The sequence below is a fragment of the Hypanus sabinus genome, chromosome 13 (genome assembly GCF_030144855.1).
Source record: "Hypanus sabinus isolate sHypSab1 chromosome 13, sHypSab1.hap1, whole genome shotgun sequence".
NCBI lineage: Eukaryota > Metazoa > Chordata > Chondrichthyes > Myliobatiformes > Dasyatidae > Hypanus > Hypanus sabinus.
The window spans coordinates 60,649,236-60,669,438 of record NC_082718.1 but is presented as its reverse complement, the minus strand read 5'-3'; the positions used below and the strand labels follow the sequence as shown (position 1 = coordinate 60,669,438).

General features: G+C 43.4%; 1 protein-coding gene across 3 annotated transcripts in view; it reads left to right on the top strand.

The window, feature by feature from the left end:
• eea1 (early endosome antigen 1) overlaps positions 1 to 20,203 on the top strand; it is a 158,759-nt gene that overhangs the window by 45,211 nt on the left and 93,345 nt on the right. For all 3 annotated transcript variants that reach the window (XM_059987735.1, XM_059987733.1, XM_059987734.1), the window contains 6 exons: positions 3,470 to 3,625; positions 7,974 to 8,090; positions 10,617 to 10,955; positions 12,458 to 12,607; positions 16,913 to 17,032; positions 19,597 to 19,800. In XM_059987735.1, coding sequence (XP_059843718.1) covers positions 3,470 to 3,625; positions 7,974 to 8,090; positions 10,617 to 10,955; positions 12,458 to 12,607; positions 16,913 to 17,032; positions 19,597 to 19,800 — 1,086 coding nt within the window. The remainder of the gene's footprint in view (positions 1 to 3,469; positions 3,626 to 7,973; positions 8,091 to 10,616; positions 10,956 to 12,457; positions 12,608 to 16,912; positions 17,033 to 19,596; positions 19,801 to 20,203) is intronic.

Below are 20,203 nucleotides of genomic sequence, written 5' to 3'. Positions count from 1 at the left end.
ATGGGGAAATCCCGGTGAGAATAGGTAGAAGAGACAAAGGGCTGAAGAAGCCAGAATTTTCTAGGTGAGGACAGCGGACCATGGAATGAAGGGACGTAGATGGGAAACCAGAGGGAGAAGATGAGGGTGATAGGTAGGCTGTGAGAACAGGGAGAGGAAAGAGAAGGGGATGGGGGTTGCACAAGGAAGAGATAAACCATGAATCTTGGGACGGTATAAGGAAATCTCATTCTCCGAGGGACGTGTTTGTAAATTTTTTTTATTGAAGTTCATCATCAAACAAACATTTCCATAAGATATATTTCAGACATTGTACATATATATCATATATATCACAAGTCTCCACAAAGTATTTATCTGAGGTGTACACTTACAGAAAAGAGTGGAAAGAAAAAACAAGCAAAAGGAAAGAACTATGTACAAGTAGGGAGTGATTTTTTTTTACAACAGATTCATTGATTTGTGAGAATAAAATCAGGCCTATGAGGCATTATGTAGTTAAACCATTTTTCCCGGTATGAATCAAATTGTTGCAGCTTCTGATTAACAGATGCTGTCTGAGGGACCTGTTTGATCTATTCCTCTGAGTAGATCTACAGTCAGTGACCACTTTTATTAGGTACACCTGCTCGTTAATGCAAGTATCTAATCAGCCAATCATGTGGCAGCAACTCAGTGTGCAAAAGCATGCAGACATGGTCAAGAGGTTCATTTGTTGTTCAGACCAAACATCAGAGTAGGGAAGAAATGTGATCTAAGATTGTTGGTGCCAGATGGGTTGAGTACCTCAGAAACTGCTATCTCCAGGGATCTTCACAAGTTTACAGAGCATGATGCAAAAAAGCAAAAACATCCAGTGAGTGGCAGTTCTGAGAGAGGTCAGAGGAGAATGGCCTGACTGGTTCAAACTGACAGGTGGGTGACAGTATCTCAAATAACCTTCCATTTTAAAAAGTGGAGTGCAGAAGAGCATCTCCAAGTGAACAGCATGTCGTACCCTGAAGAGGATGGGCTACAGCAGCCGAAGCCCATGAACATACACTCAGTGCACACAGGAGGTAGATCAATGCTGGAACACGCAAGAAGGGGGTCTCTGCCAGCTTTTTGAGTGAACTACTCCGCCATTCAATGTCCTGCGTTCCAATTCAGATGTTAGGAGCGGTGGTTAGGTAGTTCCAGCACAGAATAAATAACTTGCACTGTGAACTCCAAAGTCACTATGGCAAGTTGCAAAACTAATTTCAACAGTCCTAATAAAACACGGCATGTCTTTGGAAAATGATACCACACATGTTCCATTGCTTTGGAGTATGGCCAACATTCATTATCTGACTTCAGTGCAAAGGAACAGAAACAGAGACAGGGAATGGCTCACTGAGGTCATTCAGCCCATCATATGTATACTGATCAAGAAAGGAGCCACTTGCCCAAATTCCATCTTCCAGCATTAGTTCCGGAATCCAACATGTCACAGTCCTTCATTTTCATATTCAGATATTTTTTAATGTTTTCTGTCTCTGCTAATGTTAGTAAGTGATTTCTAGGCTATAGCCACTATTTGGGTAAAATCATCTTCTCTTAGCTCCCCTTTAAACCATCTACTAAATATTTTATGTCTACGACCCCTTGTTTTTAACCACCTCAGCTAAGTGAAGTTGGTCATTATTAATTCAATGTGGGCTCCTAATGTTATTCACCTCAATCATTCTTCCTCGACCTCCACCGTTGAAAACGGGTTCCCAACCTTTTTTATGCTTTAGATGAATACCATTAAGCAAGGAATCCCCGGTTTAAAAGAAAATACTAACTTGTCCACTCTTTCCACATTGTGATGCTTTTCTGGGCTAAGCTATGTCTTACTAAATCCCTGGATCCTCTCCAGTACCATCAATACTTTCCTGTAATGTGCTGAACCAAAACTGGCAGCCTGAGTTTTAGTATAACCTCCTGCTCTTATGGGAGTTAACAATGAAAAGGATTCCATGTGACTTACAGATCACCTCAGAAGCTTGTCCTGTTACCTTGCGGGTCTCTGCAAGTTTGGTTCAAACTCTAATGTTCTTCCACACCACTCGACGCCCTTCTATTCCCATAAATTCCCTTGCTTGAAGAGCCTCCCCAAATGCTACTTTTCTTCCTGATGTATCAGACCATCAGTATCTTCCAAATATTTCCTCTACTTGACCAGACTATATATCAGCTGCTTGGCTCCTACATTAAAGTCTAAATCATTCGGATATGTAAAAAAAAAAGTAAGCAAAGGACAGAAAGGACATTGTGGAACATCGTGAGCAAAAATCTCCTAGTGACCAAAACAGGTCAATCATTACCTCTGCTTCCTGCCAATGCAGCAACTTTGGGTCCACTCACCCACTCCCCTTGATTCCCAAACAGCTTATCTTTACCCTGTAACTGAGTAGCTTGCATGACCGTTTCAGAAGGCAGGTTAGAGTTAATTTTGTAGCTCTGTGTCTGCAGTCCTGGAGGCAGACTGGGTGAAGAGGGCTGGTCTCCTCTTCTGAAGAAGACCATAAGACAGAGGAGCAGAATTGGGTGTGCTCTGCCATTCAAGCATGGCTGATTTATTTTACCTCAACCCATTCTCCTGCCTTTTCCCCATAACCTTTGATGCCCTTTACTAATTAAGAACACATCAACCTCCGCTCTAAGTACACCCAATGACAATAATGTCTTCCACAGCCAATAATTTCTACCGATTCACCACCATCTGGCTAAGAAATTCCTCATCATCTCTGTTCTAAAGGGATGTCCTTGCATTCTGAAGATGTGCCCTCTGGCCCTAGGTTCCCACTATTTCCCACTATTGGAAACATCTTCTCCACATCCGCACCAACTAGGCCTTTCAATATTTGGTAGGTTTTAACATGTCATTAACATGTCAAATGACTTAGTGAATTTAAGTTACTAGTTGGTTATTTTAGTAGAGCTAAAAAGTTGAAGTCTGTCCCGAGCCTTATAGGCTCATCAGGCCGGTGCTTATGCCGGTTTCCATGGCATGAAGCGACTGAGAGTATGAGACTGCCTCCCCCACCCCCCGGATAGGACGCCAGTCTATTGCGAGGTTAACCCCCAGCATTTTGCCGGAACCTATCTTCAGCTGGGTGGACTGGAGCAATGTGTGGTTAAGTGCCTTGCTCAAGGACACGACATGCTGCTTTGTTGCTGGGGCTCGAACTCACAACCTTCAGATCGCTAGTCCAACACCTGAACCACTTGAACACGTGCCACATCTTTTAGTAGAGTGCCACTACTGAAACTAGACAGAGGTACTTTGGATCTGTAATGCTCCACAACGTGAGCTGGTGGACCCATAGGATTCATTCGTTGTCTCAATGGAGTTAGTTGTGAATTTGGATTCCTTTTTGTATTGTTGAAAGAGGCAATCAAATTGTCATTACTCCTAGTTCTAACCTGGTTCGGAAGCCTAATTGCTGTAGTGTCTTTGCAGCTTCAGAGGCCTGGAATCGAGGATGTGCTGGTGCTGAAGAAGGAGCTGGTACAAGTCCAGACCCTGATGGATCAGATGAGCCTGGAACAGGAGAAGCGGTCCGATAAACTGAAAGATGAAAATGAGCGGCTGAAAGTGGAGGTTGGAGCATCGGAGGTAAGATTGTGGGCATCCTCATCTGCACAAGTCTCCCGATTCAGTACAATTCAATGACAAATCATCTAAAGGCTTAAGGAGGCTACATTAAATACTAACATTTAATTGGTTATTTGAAATATAAGCATCTAAACAGGATGATGGAACCCTATTGCCAGAGTGAAGGAAATTCAGCCCATCATGCTTGTTCCAGCTCATTGTTGGGGTTATCCCATAAATCTCATTCCCTTGATCTTTCCCTGTGGGTTGGCAGTTATTTTTGGGCCGTCTTTCAGTCAGTCTGAATCTCATCATTGTTGTAATAGAATGGATTACCTAAGCCAGGAATCTTGCAGATAAACATTATTTCTTTTGCTTCTCCATCAGATCTAATGAACAGTCTGAGTTTGTGCGTGTGTGTGCGTGCGTATTCAATGTGGGTGCAGCACTTTTGATCCAATGTGTCAGGCAGTAATCCTCTGTGATTGGCCACCTTGCCTGATGTTGTTTGCTATTGACTTGAACATTTCTCATGTTTTTATTGGCAGAGGAAGCTATTTGGTTCATCCAGTCTGTGCTGGCTCTGAACATTCCCATCAGTCCCATTTCTATGCAACCGATTCTCTCTCATATTGCCTGTCAGTCATTGCCCCTTTCCTTCCACTGGGGGAAATGTACAGCCGATAAGCTTATTGGTATATCTTTGAGGAGAACATGTGAACTCTAGACAGACAGCACCAAATGAACCGGGCCCGTTGGAGCTCCCCGGTAGCAACATTAGCCACTGAGGTGGAAGCATGCAGCTGACAACGGGAAGACATATAACATGGATTACTACAGCACATTACAGATGTTGTCCGACCTTTTAACCCACTCTGACCCTTCCCTCCTACGTGGCCCTCCAGTTTTCTATCATTCTTGTATCTTTCTAATAGTTTCTTAAATGTCCCTAAGGTAGCTGCCTCCTTCACCATCCCTGACAGTGTGATCCACACACTCACCGCTCACCTTTGACATCTCATAGAAACATAGAAAACCTACAGCACAATACAGGCCCTTTGGTCCACAAAGTTGTGCCAAACATGTCCCTACCTTAGAAATTACTAGGCTTACCTATAGCCCTCTATTTTACTAAGCTCCATGTACCTATCTAAAAGTCTCTTAAAAGACCCTATCGTATCCACCTCCACCACCATTGCCGGCAACCCATTCCACGCACTCACCACTCTTTGAGTAAAAAGCTTACCCCTGACATCTCCTCTGTACCTACTCCCCAGCACCTTATACCTGTCTCCTCTTGTGGCAGCCATTCCAGTCCTGAGAAAAAGCCTCTGACTATCCACATGATCAATGCCTCTCATCATCTTGAACACCTCTATCAGGTCACCTCTCATCTGTCCCTCCAAGGAGAAAAGGCTGAGTTCACTCAAGATATTCCCATAAGGCATGCTCCCCAATGCAGGCAACATCCTTGTAAATCTCCTCTGCACCCTTTCTATGGCTTCCACATCCTTCCTGTAGTGAGGAGACCAGAACTGAGCACAATACTCCAAGTGGGGTCTGGCCAGGGTTCTATATAGTTGCAACATTACCTCTTGGCTCCTAAGTTCAATTCCACGATTGATGAAGGCCAATACACCATACGCCTTCTTAACCACAGAGTCAACCTACGCAGCTGCTTTGAGCGTCCTATGGACTCGGATCCCAATTGATCCTCCACACTGCCAAGAGTCTTACCATTAATATTATATTTTGCCATCATATTTGTACCAACAAGAACCACTATATTTACCTCCAGTCACTTTGAAATTATGCCATTTCCACCCTGGGAAAAAATCTCTGGCTATCCACTTGATCTATGCTTCTACCTGGTACATCTCTATCGAGGTCACTGCTCATTCTCCTCCTCTCTTAAGAGAAAAGCCCTGCTCGCTCAGCTTCCCCCATAAGATATGCTCTCTCATCCAGACAGCAGCTAGTAAACCTCCTCTGCACCTTCTCTAAAACTTCTACACTTCCTATAATGAGTCAACCACAACTGAACACAATATTCCAAATGTTGTTTAACTCGAGTCTTATGGAGCTGCAACATTACCTTATGGCTCTTGAACTCCCCTGACTAATGAAGGCCAACACACCATAGGCCTTCTCAATCACCCTATCAACTTGTGCAGCTACTTTGAGGGTCTGTGGACGTGAATCCCAAGGTACTTTCTTTCTCCACTGTATTGAAGATGTAAAATGAGCACTGAACTTGATCTCATATGTTCCCCAGTGAGAGGGTTAGATTACATTTGCCCCCTGCATGTTGGGTAATGGATCATTGCCCTGGTGTTTTTACCCCTCCTCCTGCCTGACACATTGCCTCGCTTGCTTCCAGTTTCCATTGTTCACATTGAGCTAACTGAAGGGGTTAATTACTGAAGCTTTAACCCGATAACTGTGTTTGTGAAGTGACATTTAATTTCTTTCCATCTTCCATGCTGCCATCCTTCACTTTGTTTTCCTTATTGCTTACCATCTGGAGAAACTTGAATCTGAGGTAAATCTTGCAATCCTTCTCTCGAACGATGCCTTGTGTGCCACTCAAAATTCCAGACGCTGTTGCTTCTCCACAGTTAATCTGTTGAAACTTTGTTTAAAATGTTAGCCATTTAGTCAAAGAGGTGGGGTATTCTGTTATTTGTTGGAAGCAATGACTGTTGTTGAGGCAATAGGATTCTTTTAAATGAGAGTGAGCTAGTGTCTATGCCTATTTCTTCAAGTGTGTACCCCCTACATACGGCTTTTTAAAAATGAGTGACTTCATCTTCTGATGTCAGAATGTTTGATTTACAGTGATGAGTTATTTTATTTTATATATAGGCCCTTCCGGCCCAATGAGCCCATGCCGCCCAGTTACACCCATCTGACCAATTAACCCACCAATATCTACATCTTTGGAAAGTGGGAGGAAGACAAGGCACCTGGGTCATGGGGAGAGTGTGCAAGATGCTTACAGACAGCAGCAGAATTGAACCCGGGACATTGGTGCTGTAATGCTGTTACGCTAACCGTTGCACCACTGCGTTGCCCCCTTTAGATGTGACAATACATCTGAGGGCACACTGGTCTAAAGTCTTTAGACTGGTCTTTAGACCTAGGTCTAAAGTCCGGACTCTTATTATTAAAATCTTCTGTTTAATTTTCAAAGCACCGAGGATCATATCCTAGGTAAAAAACAATTGCCAAAGTTAAACAATGTAAATATTTAGTTAGTAGCTGGGATTAGAGTTGGGTACTCCTGTTGTTGTGTCAGATGAATTCTTTGACAATAACTGCTCTAGACACCCAGTTCTCAGATCAATCAGAGGGAAGTAAACGAAGCAGTGTGCACAAGTACCCTAGTGATGCAGAAACATTGCTAAATATTTTGAAACTTTTTGTTTGCAAAAATTTTGATAAGAAAAGCTAGACAGCAATATGTTGTTCAGTTCTCCCAAGCCTGTTACACCTTTCAGTTGGATTATAACAGAACCATCCTTCAATTCTATCTGCCCATTTCATTTCCATATCCCTTAATTGTCTTGAGTCTAACAATCATCAGTAAGTCTTGAAAGGTCTAGGTAACTTGTAGCTTTTAAAACCTTTATTGGATTACAGTTCACTGTTTCAAAGTCAAACTAGATTTCTTATCTAAATATGTACTGTATATGTCAACATGACATACACGTACGTACCATGGCCTTTTAGATTATTTAACATTCAAAGTTCAAAAGTTCAAAGTAAATTTGTTATCACACTCTGTATATGTCACTATGAGATTCATTTTCGTTCATGTATTTACAGGAAAATAAAGAAATACGGTAGAATTTATGAAAAGACTATGCGTAAAAAAGACAAACAACCAATGCGCAAAGGAAGACAAATAATGCAAATTAAAATTAAAAAAAAATAATACTGAGATTATGAATTTGTGTAGTCATTAAAAATCAGTCACTATGACTTTTCCTGGTTTGGGGGACTTTAGTTACGGGAACAGGTTCGATAGACTGTGCTTGTTTTCCCGGGAGTGACAGAGGCAGAGGGGTGATCTGATAGAGGTGTATAAAATTATAAGAGGCATTGATAGGATGGATAGTCAGAATTTCTCTCCCCCTGGTGGTAGAGGAATCAAAAACAAGAGGGCAGAGATTTAAAAGTGGGGGAGAAGTTATCAGGGGAGCCTGACATTAGAATCAGGCAGTAGGCAGTCTAAACAGGTTGAATGATCTGTGTGTGCTTCATTTAAGAAATATGTAATTTTCCAATTTGTATATATTTGAACAATATTTCACTCTCCATTTTGCAAAGGTCAGGGCTGTAAGCCACACTTGTGTTTGGGTTTAAGGTCTCCATGGGGGAGTTGAAGGCAGAGCTTACCAAAGTTGTTCAGGAGAACTCGAGCCGTTGTGAGGAGATTCAGAGGATCCAGAAGGAATGTGATGCAGTGAAGCAGCAAAACCAGGTGTGTGAAGCCCCGACTATGGAAACTGGCACTTGTTACTTGAACAGCAGAGACACCAGGGACAGCAGATGCTGGAATCTGGAACAACGCCCGAGGTACTGCAGAAACTCCACATGTCAGTGGGCATCTGTGGAGGCAGATGGAAGTTTCATTGTTTTGGGTCAAGACCTTTCATCTCTAGTCTCGTCCAGTCCAAGTTACGAGCTTCCACCTGAAATGCCCTCTGTCCATTTCCTTCTGCAGATGCTGCCTGAACCACTGAGTTTCTCCAGTGATGCCTTTACTTGAAACCCTGGTTGTAAATGAGCACTTGGATAATATTCAATTCAATTCAAGTTTAGCTATCGTTCACATACATGAATACAGCCAAAGGAACAGTGTTACTCCAGAGTCAAGTTGCAAAGCACAGTATCAACAGTCACACAGCACAAAGCACACATAACACATACAAGATGGCAAGCACATGATGATGTCAGTAAGATACAGCGATGTAAAAAAATATTCCAGGCCCAAGTGAACACTGGGAGAGTGTGGGTGGGGTGGGTGGGGGGGGGGGGCAGTGCCAATTCCAGCCTGGATACTGCACCGATGCCTCTCTCTACTGGCTGTAAACAGGCAACACTGGCTTGAGGCCTAGTCCTTTCTGCCACCAACAGCACCCCCATCTTAAACAATATAATTTATCATATAGAAGCTAGAGTACACCAGATTCAGATTTGGATTAATTTATCACATGTGCTTTAAAACATAGTGAACTGCCTCATTTGCATTAATAACCAACATTTGTGTTAACACACGAGGATATGCTGGAGGCAGCCCATAGGTGTCTCCTCACATACCAGCATCAACATAACATGCCCACCATGCTTGGCAGAATAACACATCATTGACAAATCCTAGCAGCAAAGCAAACCCTGTCCCTCCCTCCCACCCATCCATGAACATATACCGTCCCCTAACCCCGGGACAAACAGCCTCTGGCCTCCAGCCTCCAGGACTTGTAGTTTGGCAGATATGGGCCTTTGACTTCCCCACTGGATTTGCAAACTTGGGATTCAAGCCTATCAACTCTTCACACCTACTCTGCCATTCAATAGGATTATGGTACCTCAGCGTCACTGTCCTGCACTCACCCCATGATTCACATAATATCCAAGTATATATTGAATACAGATCCATCACTGATCAGTTTGCAGCTTTTGGTTTTGAGACGATGTTGGTGACCATTTTCCTCAGCCTGCGAGTGTTGATGTGGGATGGACGGGCCAGATTGTGTTTCTGGGCATCCTGTTTGAAGAAGGAGCGGGGCAGCTGAGGTTTGCTAGAGCGAAGCAGAGAGTGTAAGGTTTCTTTCTAGGGACAGTTGGAAGAGCCCTGAGAAGGAGAAAGTGGAAAAAAATGTAATATTCAACCACATGTAGGTGTCATCAGTCAAAAATCTCAGGCCAGTAATGAGGATCATTTTCTTAAGATCTGTAAGGCACCACTTGCAAAGGTTGCAGAACCAGGGTGAAGAGAAATGAAATTAAAAATAGGAATTGAATGTACAGAGTTCCGTTACAACACGATAGTTATGTTCTTAAGAAACTTCATGCTGTAGGAAGTCACAAAACAGGTTGTAGTTACCTTCAAAGCACAGATTTAAACTTGAAGGCCAAGGGCTTTAAGAGGAGCCATCCGAGATTTCTGAAAGTGAAGCAGGGAATGAGGGGGTTCACTCTAGTAAATGAGAGAATCCTGGGGTGAACAGAATGTAATACTTAACAATATGACAAATTATCAACATAAAAAATCTCAGGAACATTACCAATTTTATTTTGTTGGCTAAATACTTAAAAGCATGGTTAATAGGTTGGTATTGGATAATTTGTATGGGCTTCCTTCCCAAAGGGATGTTAGCAAAAGCTGTTGGTATTAGGATTTGTTTATTACTAACTGAGATACAGTGAAAAGCTGGAATTGGGTACAGATCAAATCATTACACAGTGTAATGAGGTAGAACAAGTTAAAACAAAAATAATGCAGAGTAAGTTGTAAAATCTACCAAAAAAGTGCGGTGCAGGTAACCGGTAAAGTGCAACGTTATGACGAGATGAATTGTGAGACCAAGAGTCCATCTTATCGTACAGGAAGTCCATTCTGGAGTCTGATAGGAGGATATAAGCTGTCCTTAAGCTGCTATCCTCAGACCTTGATATCTTCTGCCTGATGGGAGAGGGGAGAAGAGAAATTTCCTGGAAGTAAGTGTGGAGTCTCTGATTATGTTAGCTACTTTACTGAGCAGAGAGAAGTCTGTCAAGGGGAGGCTGGTTTCTGTGATGTGCTGAGCTGTGTCACGACTCTCTGCTCTTTCTTGTGATCACGTGCAGAGATGGACTGTTGTTGATTTATGATAAACACGACTGCGAAGCTGTTGAATTCTTTAAATCAGATTTTTCAGCTTTTGAACTTAATGACAGTACTGCTAACCCTGCCATGTAATATTGCACCATTTTAACTGAACGTTTATGTATTGCCTTAACGTAGAAACTCTCTGAAAGTCTATCCAAGAAAGAAATTGGATTTCAGGAGCTGCATGATCGTCTGAATGAGGAGGTGTTGAGTAAGAAGAGTTTGCAGACTCTTCTGCAGGAGAAGGAACTGGATTGCAAGCAGCTGCAGACGAAGCTGTCGTCTGCCGAGGCCTTGATGCAAAGAGCACACACCGAGCTGGGTCAGAGTGGCGAGTCTGGCCAGAGGCTGAAGGCTGAGCTGTCAGAGGTGGAAACCAAGTATCACCAGCTTCGGGCTGAGTTCAAGCAGACGCAGCAGCAGAGAGAGGAGAAAGAGCAGCTGAGTGCCCAGCTGCAGAGCGAGGTCAACCAGGTGAGCTGTGTAAACCCCTGGCCCTCGCCACTTCAGAGCTGCCGCACAGGTTGATAGGGTGGCTAAAAAGGCTTACAGTGTGTTTGCTTTCGTTGTGCTCAAGAACAGTGAGGTAATGATGAAGCTCTATAAAACCCTGGTTAGACCACTCCCAATTCCAGCATTTGTGGTTTCCTATGACTCCATTTTATAAACTCCAGCTGATTTACAACAGAGAACTCCCACGCTGTTTTCATATCACCTGTTCCGTTGGCCTTCCTGTAACTCCAACTTGGTGTCAAAAATCACGACTGCAACTTCCAACTCTGGTGTTCAGTGCAATTTCAGTCTCTGCAGTCTCTTCTGGTTTTGCGCAACAAGACAACCACACCTTTAAAACCTGCCCTGACCCCAGGGCGACTAGTCACAGTTTGTGATGATTCCTTTCAGTTACAGGTGTTTTGGTTTAAGAAGTTTCTGGGCACGGAGACACTAATGCTTTGGATGATTTTTTTTAATATTTGATAGAGATCTGCAGCATACAAGTGTAAATAAAAAATGTTTCCTTTTAAAGTTATTCACAGTAGATTTAGATATATTTATCACATGTTCATTGTAATACGCAGTGAAATTGTCACTTGCATGGACAACCAACACACCTAAGGATGTGGTGTGGGGAGCCCGCAAGAATTGCCAGCATAGCAAGCCCACAGTGCTCGGCAGAACAATGCAGAACACAACAAGCAACGAAACAACTGCAAGACGGCCCCTTTCCTCCCTCTGCCCCTACCAGTGTACATCCGCAGTCCTCCAGCCCCAGGACAGGCATCTTCTTTGTTCTCCAGCCTCCAGTGGACTTGTGGATTCACAGACTCTGGGCTGCCAGACGCAGTAACTGTAAACTCTGGTAGGATTAGTTAGTGGAACGCCATTGATTTTAAAAAATGCATACCTTTGGGATTAAATCCACATACTCAGTCACGTACACCAACTTTCCACTGAATCACAGTGAGGAATATATATTTTAGAAAAATAATGTTAGGTCCAATTTCACTGGTTTAAAGTAAGAATCTTGGTTTTAAAGAAATGCAAATAAGTTTTGAATTAAAAACATGTAGTGTATAAGAAGCCACCTTTCAAACCGTTTTGGGCCAGAATTGCCTATTGGAGCCCAGTTGTAATCTATATCCCCGTGCCCATCACCAGTTCCTCTACATGAAAGTGGGAATAGCACAAAGCTTACGGGTGGATTGTCTGCTTGTGCAAAGAAAGCAGTTCTCAGTGGAGCTGGCTGACCGTACTCCAGGGTGCTCATACAAGTTGCTGGAAACCTGGTGGTCTTGGCAGCATATCGAGGTGTCCGTGGAGGAATGCTGCTGACTGGCACGTTCCAGAATGTCAGTGCTGGGGGACGCACTGAAGCATGCTGCAGCTGCCACAAGGGCTCGATGGGGAAGGATCACAGTGTAGGGTTCTTCCGCTACTGATGTTAAAAGGAGCTAATAGAAACTGTCCTTTCATAGCTCCACGCAAAGCTTCTGGAGACTGAGCGGCAGCTTGGAGAGGTACAGGGCCGGTTGAAAGAACAGAGGCAGCTGTCTGGTGAGAAAATGAAGGATAAGGAACAGCAAGTAGCTGACCTGCAGCTCAAACTGTCTCGCAGTGAGGAGCAGGTAAGACTCCACGTGGTCCTGCTGAAGGGTCTCGGCCTGAAACGTCAACTGTACTCTTCTCCATAGATGCTAAGTTTCTCCAGCATTTTGTGTGTGTTGCTCCGAGTTCCAGCATCTGCAGACTTGTGTAAGACTCTATATGGGTTGTCTTCAGTAGTTTGATTTGTCGTAGAGTTTTAGGAACAGCTTCTTCCTCTCTGCCATCAGATTTCTGAATGTACCATGAACACTACCTCATAAGACAGTCGGCCCATTGAATCTGTTCCTCCATTCAATCTGACTGATTTATTTTCCCATTCTTCTGCCTTCTCCCATAACCTTTGACACCTTTACTAATCCAGAACCTGTCAACCTCCACTTTATATAAACCCAATGACTTGACCTCCACAACCACCTGTGGCAATGAATTCCACAGATTCACCACCCTCTGGCTAAAGATATTTCTCTTCATCCCTGTTCTAAAGGGACAAATGGCTATGTGTGGCCATTTGGCCCATCAAGTTTATACTGACATTTATACCAATTCTATTTTACCTCAATCAGCACCTCCTCCCTAATATTGTTCTTTTACAGTATTTACAGGATTTATTTTCAGAAAGTTATACTGTACTCATTTTTATGTCTTGCACTGTACTGCTGCCACAAAACAACACATTTCTAGACATGTGTTAGTGATAATAAACCTAATTCTGATTCTTCACTGAGAGGCAATATGCAGTTTAAGACACTGACGGGTGGATAAACTGAAATATCGGGCCTTTGGGGTGAGTCATCAGACAGCGATGTAATCCCTGACTTAGTCACTATCCAGTGTTACAAAAGGCCCTCCTATCCTTGCTCATGGTCCAGCAACACATCATATTTAACCTCCCTCTCTTGTGTTTAACCTTTCTCTGTAGGCTCCTTGAACTTTCCAGTTCAATTAAGTGTTCATGACTTAGCGCCAAAGTTAGAGCAGGTTTTTCAAGGTGACTATTACTGTGCAATACTTGGATACCACCTTTCAGTCAAAATGTATAACTACAGCCTATCTACTCTCTCAAGACATACTTCCCCATGTTCCCTGAACAATGTTTACACTTCAGCCAACATCAACTTTTTGGGGGGAAAAAGGGCAACTTCACTTCCTAGTACATTAGTCAATCCTAAACAATGAATTTGCCCTTTGCATCAGCATCTAGATATAAACATATCCAAAGTACAAATTTTCTACCACCATTGAATAAACAATTTAAGTAGGAAGTTTCATAGAACATAGACTGTAACGTTCTCCTTCGCGTGTACTGATAACGTCGAATTCAACGTCGAGATAAACCAGTTAATAAGAACCAGATCGCAGTAAGATTAACCATTTACTGTTCACTCTTCACATTAACATATGGTGAAAACTGTTGATAAAACAATACAAGATTGATACAGTATTTGTTCCTTCCTTAATATCACATTTCAAGTGTAAATACTTGCAAAGGTGACTATAACTACATTACACTAAGGTGCAGTATACAGGGAGAGTTTACCTGCTCCATTGACTACTTTAAATACACTTCCATGCAAACTATCCGCGACTCTTTAACTAACGAAAGCATAAACATTATCTACCGTCGTTACTTCTAACAGGATCGGCATTAACATCTTAGTTCAATATATCGATTATCTATTAACTTACAGCATTGCTCTCACTGTGATTTCTCATGCCTGCAAAACTACTTCTGCTCAGGTGAGCCTCGTGGAAAGCCCCCACCCTCGCGCTAATTTCAAACCGGTGTTTTCCCACAAGACGCGGCGAAACCGGATGTGACGTCATCGCATGCCGATATATTTTACATGCAATGAATATACTTTAAACACTCCTAATTCTAACTAGAAAATACTATCGAATGAATTACTAAGCGAAAATATTATAAACTAAATAACTGTCGTAAAGACAGCACATAGACCATAAGCCATTACAGCATAGTACAGGCCTTTCAGCCCACGATTATGTAGGGTGAACCTAACCCTTCCCAAAATAGCCCTCCATTTTTATATCATCCATCTGCCTGTCTAAATGTTTCTTGTATATCTGTAATGTATCTGCCTCTGGCAGGGTTTTCCACACATCCTACAGTCTCTGCTTTTTTTTTATATAAAGTATCTCTGATATTTCCATTATATTTTCCTTCTATCATCTTAAAATTATGCTGTGCAAAAACACTTTGGCTATCGATCTGAGAGTTGAATGCAGCTATTCAATTAGATTAGGGCCACCTTAAGAATGTTTGAAATGTGAGCTAATCACATTGGGGATTGTCGGTCTGTGCGCAGATTAAAGTCACAGAGTCATACTGCCCAGATCCGGGCCTCTGGCCAAACACGGCCACAGTGACCCTCCAGCATCTCTCTCTGCTGATCCCACTTGTCCCCCATTCTTCCCCCATTACCTCTCCCTAGGCCACCCGTCTTACAGTGCCCTGTTAACTATCTTGGGAACGTGGGCGGTAACCTTAGCACATGGAAGGAAAACCAGGGGAAGGATATGCGAACTCTACACAGCAATCAGCATTGAACCCGGGACTCAGGAGCTGTGGGGCAGCAGGCAGCAACCACTGTGCAACTGTACCCCCTATTAGAGTGTTTCCTTTGCCTGAGAGTGAATGAAATGCTGATCTCCCCTCTGAAGCATTGTTTTAATCGTCTAATTTCATGTGTAGTACTCATAGAACTTGGATAATATATTTGAGCTACTTTTAGCTATGATTACTAAATGATTCATTAGGTTTTGTACAGCAATTTACAAATGAACATCTCTCCTATCAGGTTTCTCTCTCTTCAGCCCTTTAAATCTTCCACCCCTCATGTTCCAGCTTCTCGGTTCATCAACCCCCTGGCCACTCCCCCACCTACCTTCATCCTCACTTACTTTCACTTATCACCTGCCAGTTTGAACTATTTGACCTCTCCTCGCCTTACTCTGACTTCTTCCCTCTTCTGTTTCAGTCCTGATGAAGGGTTTTGGCCCAAAGTGTCAACTGTTTATTCCACTCCATAGGTTTAGTTTAGGTATTGGTTGACATATGTACGCACTAACAGTGACGATGCCTCATTTCCTCAAGTCCTTTGTGTACTTGCAGATTTTTCTCTGACAGCTCCTCAGCAGAAAAGAACTGATCTCCAGCCTTTCAGTCAAAATGTATAACTACAGCCTATCTACTCTCTCAAGACATACTTCCCCATGTTCCCTGAACATTGGTTCCAGAGTAAACATTATTGATGTTGTTTCCATTTTAACATAATAAAATAAAGCAGAGGACCGGTTTTTGATTGAGTTTTAGCTATGAACTCCAGTGGATTGTTCCATTTGTGGTCACTGCTCAATGGAAGGTGAGTGGGAAGAACTATATGTAGTTATTCATACCGCAGTCAAGCTGATGAGCTCAGATTTCTCTGGGATGTTGACCAGAGGAGAGGAAGGTCAGTTCAGCTACGCTGACTGGTTGAGGGTGTTCGTGTTGTGGGCCTTGCTGTCCTGAAGGCGTGTGAGGCTATACCAAGAAAGGAAGCTGAGAGGTGACGTGTTACTAATCTACATCCCAGTGTGATCATGTGTGGTCTCTGAAACTGTTTGTCAAGTACTACGGGCTGACGACGCGGCTGTACAGTGATAGTGTCCCTCTACTGGCCGGTGACTGAGCAACTTTTCCACATCAAGGTGGAGCCCTCCCCATCAACTGGTTCTCTGTTGCTTCACTCAGCGGCACTTGAACCCTGGAGCCTGAATCCTGAGACACAGAGTTTCAGAGGAGGCTGGCACATGGCCAGCAGTGGCACTCTGGAGCCTACTCCCACTCAGAGCAAGGAGCCCCTTTCAGGTGTGGTTACCACAGGAGAGGGTAAGTGATCGGTGCAAAATCTGATGAGGGGTTAAGGAGTCAAACCTGGGCTTGAGTCCTAAGGTGGAATGATGTTCAGCTACATCATCCTTCCAGCAGTCCCGGTAGCCAGGCACGGTTCCTTTGTCCCAACTTGGGGAATTGAAAGAGACCCTTGGTTCTGCAGTGGACTCAGAGTTTCCCATTAGTCCTGTAGTTTGGCTCTGTTCCAGCAGGATGCTTGTTGGAGATGAGGCTCAGCATCCTGGTGCCTCTTACCTTGGTCTTGCATACACAGATCAACACACACATCTCAGCAGGTCAGGCAGCACCCACGGGAAAGAGTAAACTGTCTTTGCCGAAACACTTCTTCAGGACTTGCAAACACTATGTTCAGTTATTCTCTTAAAACCCACTGCTGTCCTGGGTGGCGCTCATGCTTTGATTTGTGCTTCAGGTGAAGGGAGGTACGGCCGCCCTGATGGAAGTACAACATCAGCTAGAGAAACTGAAGCAGCAACACCAGGAGCTGCAGACCAGCCAGCAGAACACCACGTCCCAGCTACGAGAAACACAGGTAATCACTTAACCAGCCTCGCACCAGGGAACAGGAGAGTACCTGACTCTTTGGGGTTTGCACTTTTGCATGTTGGTTGTTCACGTGTGTCTGTGTGTGTGTAGTTCTTCATTGATTGTGTTGTAGTTCTTCGTTCTACTGTGAATGCCTGTAGGAAAATGAGGGTGGTAAATGGTGACATATACAGTACATAATTTTGGTAATAAATTTACTTTGAACTTTGAGAATTGCTGAAAGGACTTTTGGTCAAGAACGCTCCTTCAGTCGATATTTTCTGGATGGATCATGAAACCATATATTTCACTTCTTTCATGTCTTTTCCGTTTGTTATTGGTCCTGAATGTGACTCTGGAACTGCTGGAGCCTGTGCTTTGCAGTTTGGAGATTGTTTGGGTGTTTCAGCACTCTGCAGTCTCCGAGAGGATTGCGGGAGGCAGAGGCTGCGTGCTGGAACCACGTGGCAAGAAGGCTGTTTGATTCCATTTTGCTGATTAAAGCTTCCATTGTTTGCCAGTTAAAGCAACGAGAGAAATTGAAATATTGAGGTGAATGCAGAAGGTGAGCACCTGCTGCCTGTCTTTTGATCACTGATGGGATCACTCTGTTACCGGAGAGAGGAGACTGCCTTTTGATCTCTGGTGGGATCGCTCTGTTACCGGAGAGGGGAGACTGCCTTTTGATCACTGGTGGGATCACTCAGTTACCAGAGAGGGGAGACTGCCTTTTGATTGCTGGTGGGATCACTCTGTTACCGGAGAGGGGAGACTGCCTTTTGATCGCTGGTGGGATCGCTCTGCTGCCGGAGAGGGGAGACTGCCTTTTGATCGCTGGTGATTGCTCTGTTACCGGAGAGGGGAGACTGCCTTTTGATCACTGGTGGGATCACTCTGTTACCGGAGAGGGGAGACTGCCTTTTGATCACTGGTGAGATCGCTCTGCTGCCGGAGAGGAGAGACTGCCACTGACCCCAGAGTGTGTCACCCAGGTTTTCTGTGTTTTGGATATGGACTTGGACATTTTTTTGGACATTTGCAGTTTTTTATATTCTGTGTTTTTCTTTCTCAGTTTTCTGTGTGCAGGGAGGGGAATTTGGGGGTCAATAAGCCTGTTCCATTTTTGTTCATTATTTGTGCAGAGAGGTGGAATTTGGGGGTCGATGTGCCCGCTCCGTTTTTGTTTATTCTCTGTGCAGAGAGGAGGGATTTAGTGGGTGATGATCGTGTTCTGTTTTTGTTCATTCTTTGTGCGGAGAGGAGGGATTTGGGGGGTGATGATCATGTTCTGTTTTTGTTCATAATTTGTGTGGAGAGGAGGGATTTGGGGGTCGATGTGTCTGTTCGGTTTTTGTTCATTCTTTGTGCGGAGAGGAGGGATTTGGGGGGTGATAATCGTGTTCTGTTTTTGTTCATTCTTTGTGCGGAGAGGAGGGATTTGGGGGGTGATGATCATGTTCTGTTTTTGTTCATAATTTGTGTGGAGAGGAGGGATTTGGGGGGGTGATAATCGTGTTCTGTTTTTGTTCATTCTTTGTGCGGAGAGGAGGGATTTGGGGGGGTGATGATCGTGTTCTGTTTTTGTTCATTCTTTGTGCGGAGAGGAGGGATTTGGGGGGTGATGTGCCTGTTCTGTTTTTGTTTATTCTTTGTGCGGAGAGGAGGGATTTGGGGGTCGATGTGTCTGTTCGGTTTTTGTTCATTCTTTGTGCGGAGAGGAGGGATTTGGGGGGTGATGTGCCTGTTCTGTTTTTGTTTATTCTTTGTGCGGAGAGGAGGGATTTGGGGGTCGATGTGTCTGTTCGGTTTTTGTTCATTCTTTGTGCGGAGAGGAGGGATTTGGGGGTTGATGTGTCTGTTCTGTTTTTGTTTATTCTTTGTGCGGAGAGGAGGGATTTGGGGGTCGATGTGTCTGTTCGGTTTTTGTTCATTCTTTGTGCGGAGAGGAGGGATTTGGGGGGTGATAATCGTGTTCTGTTTTTGTTCATTCTTTGTGCGGAGAGGAAGGATTTAGGGGGTGATGATCGTGTTGCTGTTCTTTCCTTTCTTGGTTTCGTCGCTATCTGAAGAACTTCCGAGTTGCATACTTTGATAATAAATGACCCTTTGGACCTGGCCTTGGCAACAAAGCCAGCAATTACTGCCCATCTCAGTCTGGCCTTGTGAAAGCGGGTAACACTGCACCAGTGTGCTAAAATTGTTCTTTATCTTGTGTATTCCCTGAATAATAACAACTTCAGTTTAATAGTACATCGTTGGGATTTGAAAAATGCTGTATAACTATTTCTATCCAACTCTTTCACAAACCCTCAAGGTGATTAAAAGAACTGTGGTCACTGTGCTTTATTGATAAATAAAATTAATAGATTTAAACAAAAATCATAAGGTAGTCGGTGTGTTCAGGAGCTCTATAGAAATGTGTGATTTTTAGGAAGTCTCCTGTCGTGCTTGAGATGTGATGTCTTTATTCATTTTGGAATAAGGTGGTCAGCATTGACAAGGAATACAATGCTTATGCTTTAATCTTTAGAAATAAATAGCTGAGATACTCTCCAAAATCCTTTGCTGCAGAGTGATCTGGAGCAAGTACTGCGGCAGATCGGGGACAAAGACCAGAAGATTCAGAACCTGGAGGCTCTGTTGCAGAAGAGCAAGGAGAGCATTGCTAATCTCGAAACTGAGCGGGAGGACCTTTTTGTTAAGATCCAAGATGGCAAAGGTGAAGTGGCCGTCTTGAATCAACTGCAAGAGAAGAACCATGTGTTGCAAGATCAGGTACACAAGTTTTCTTTCTGGTGTTTGCACAGAGTTAAGTAAAGTGTGGACTAATATTTCTATAATGAGGTGTTCATATTAATAGTTGTCTAATTATGCTGTTTCCAAGAAGATACTTATCATTTGTATTCAAAATGACAAATGTTTTATAAATAGATCATCTGTATTTATGAAAAAACTGCAGATGCTGGAACGCTGAAATTAAAACAGAAAATGCTAGAAACATTCCGTGTGTCAGGCAGCGCCTGTGGGGAGAGAAACAGACATTCCTGTATATTGGGAAAGAGAAACAAAGTTAGCTTTCTGTTGCAGGGAAAGGCAAAGTGAGGTGTATATTCAAGGGAATACCTTTGATAGGGCAAGATCAAATGACATTGCTGTTAAATTGTAGTTAAGATCAAAT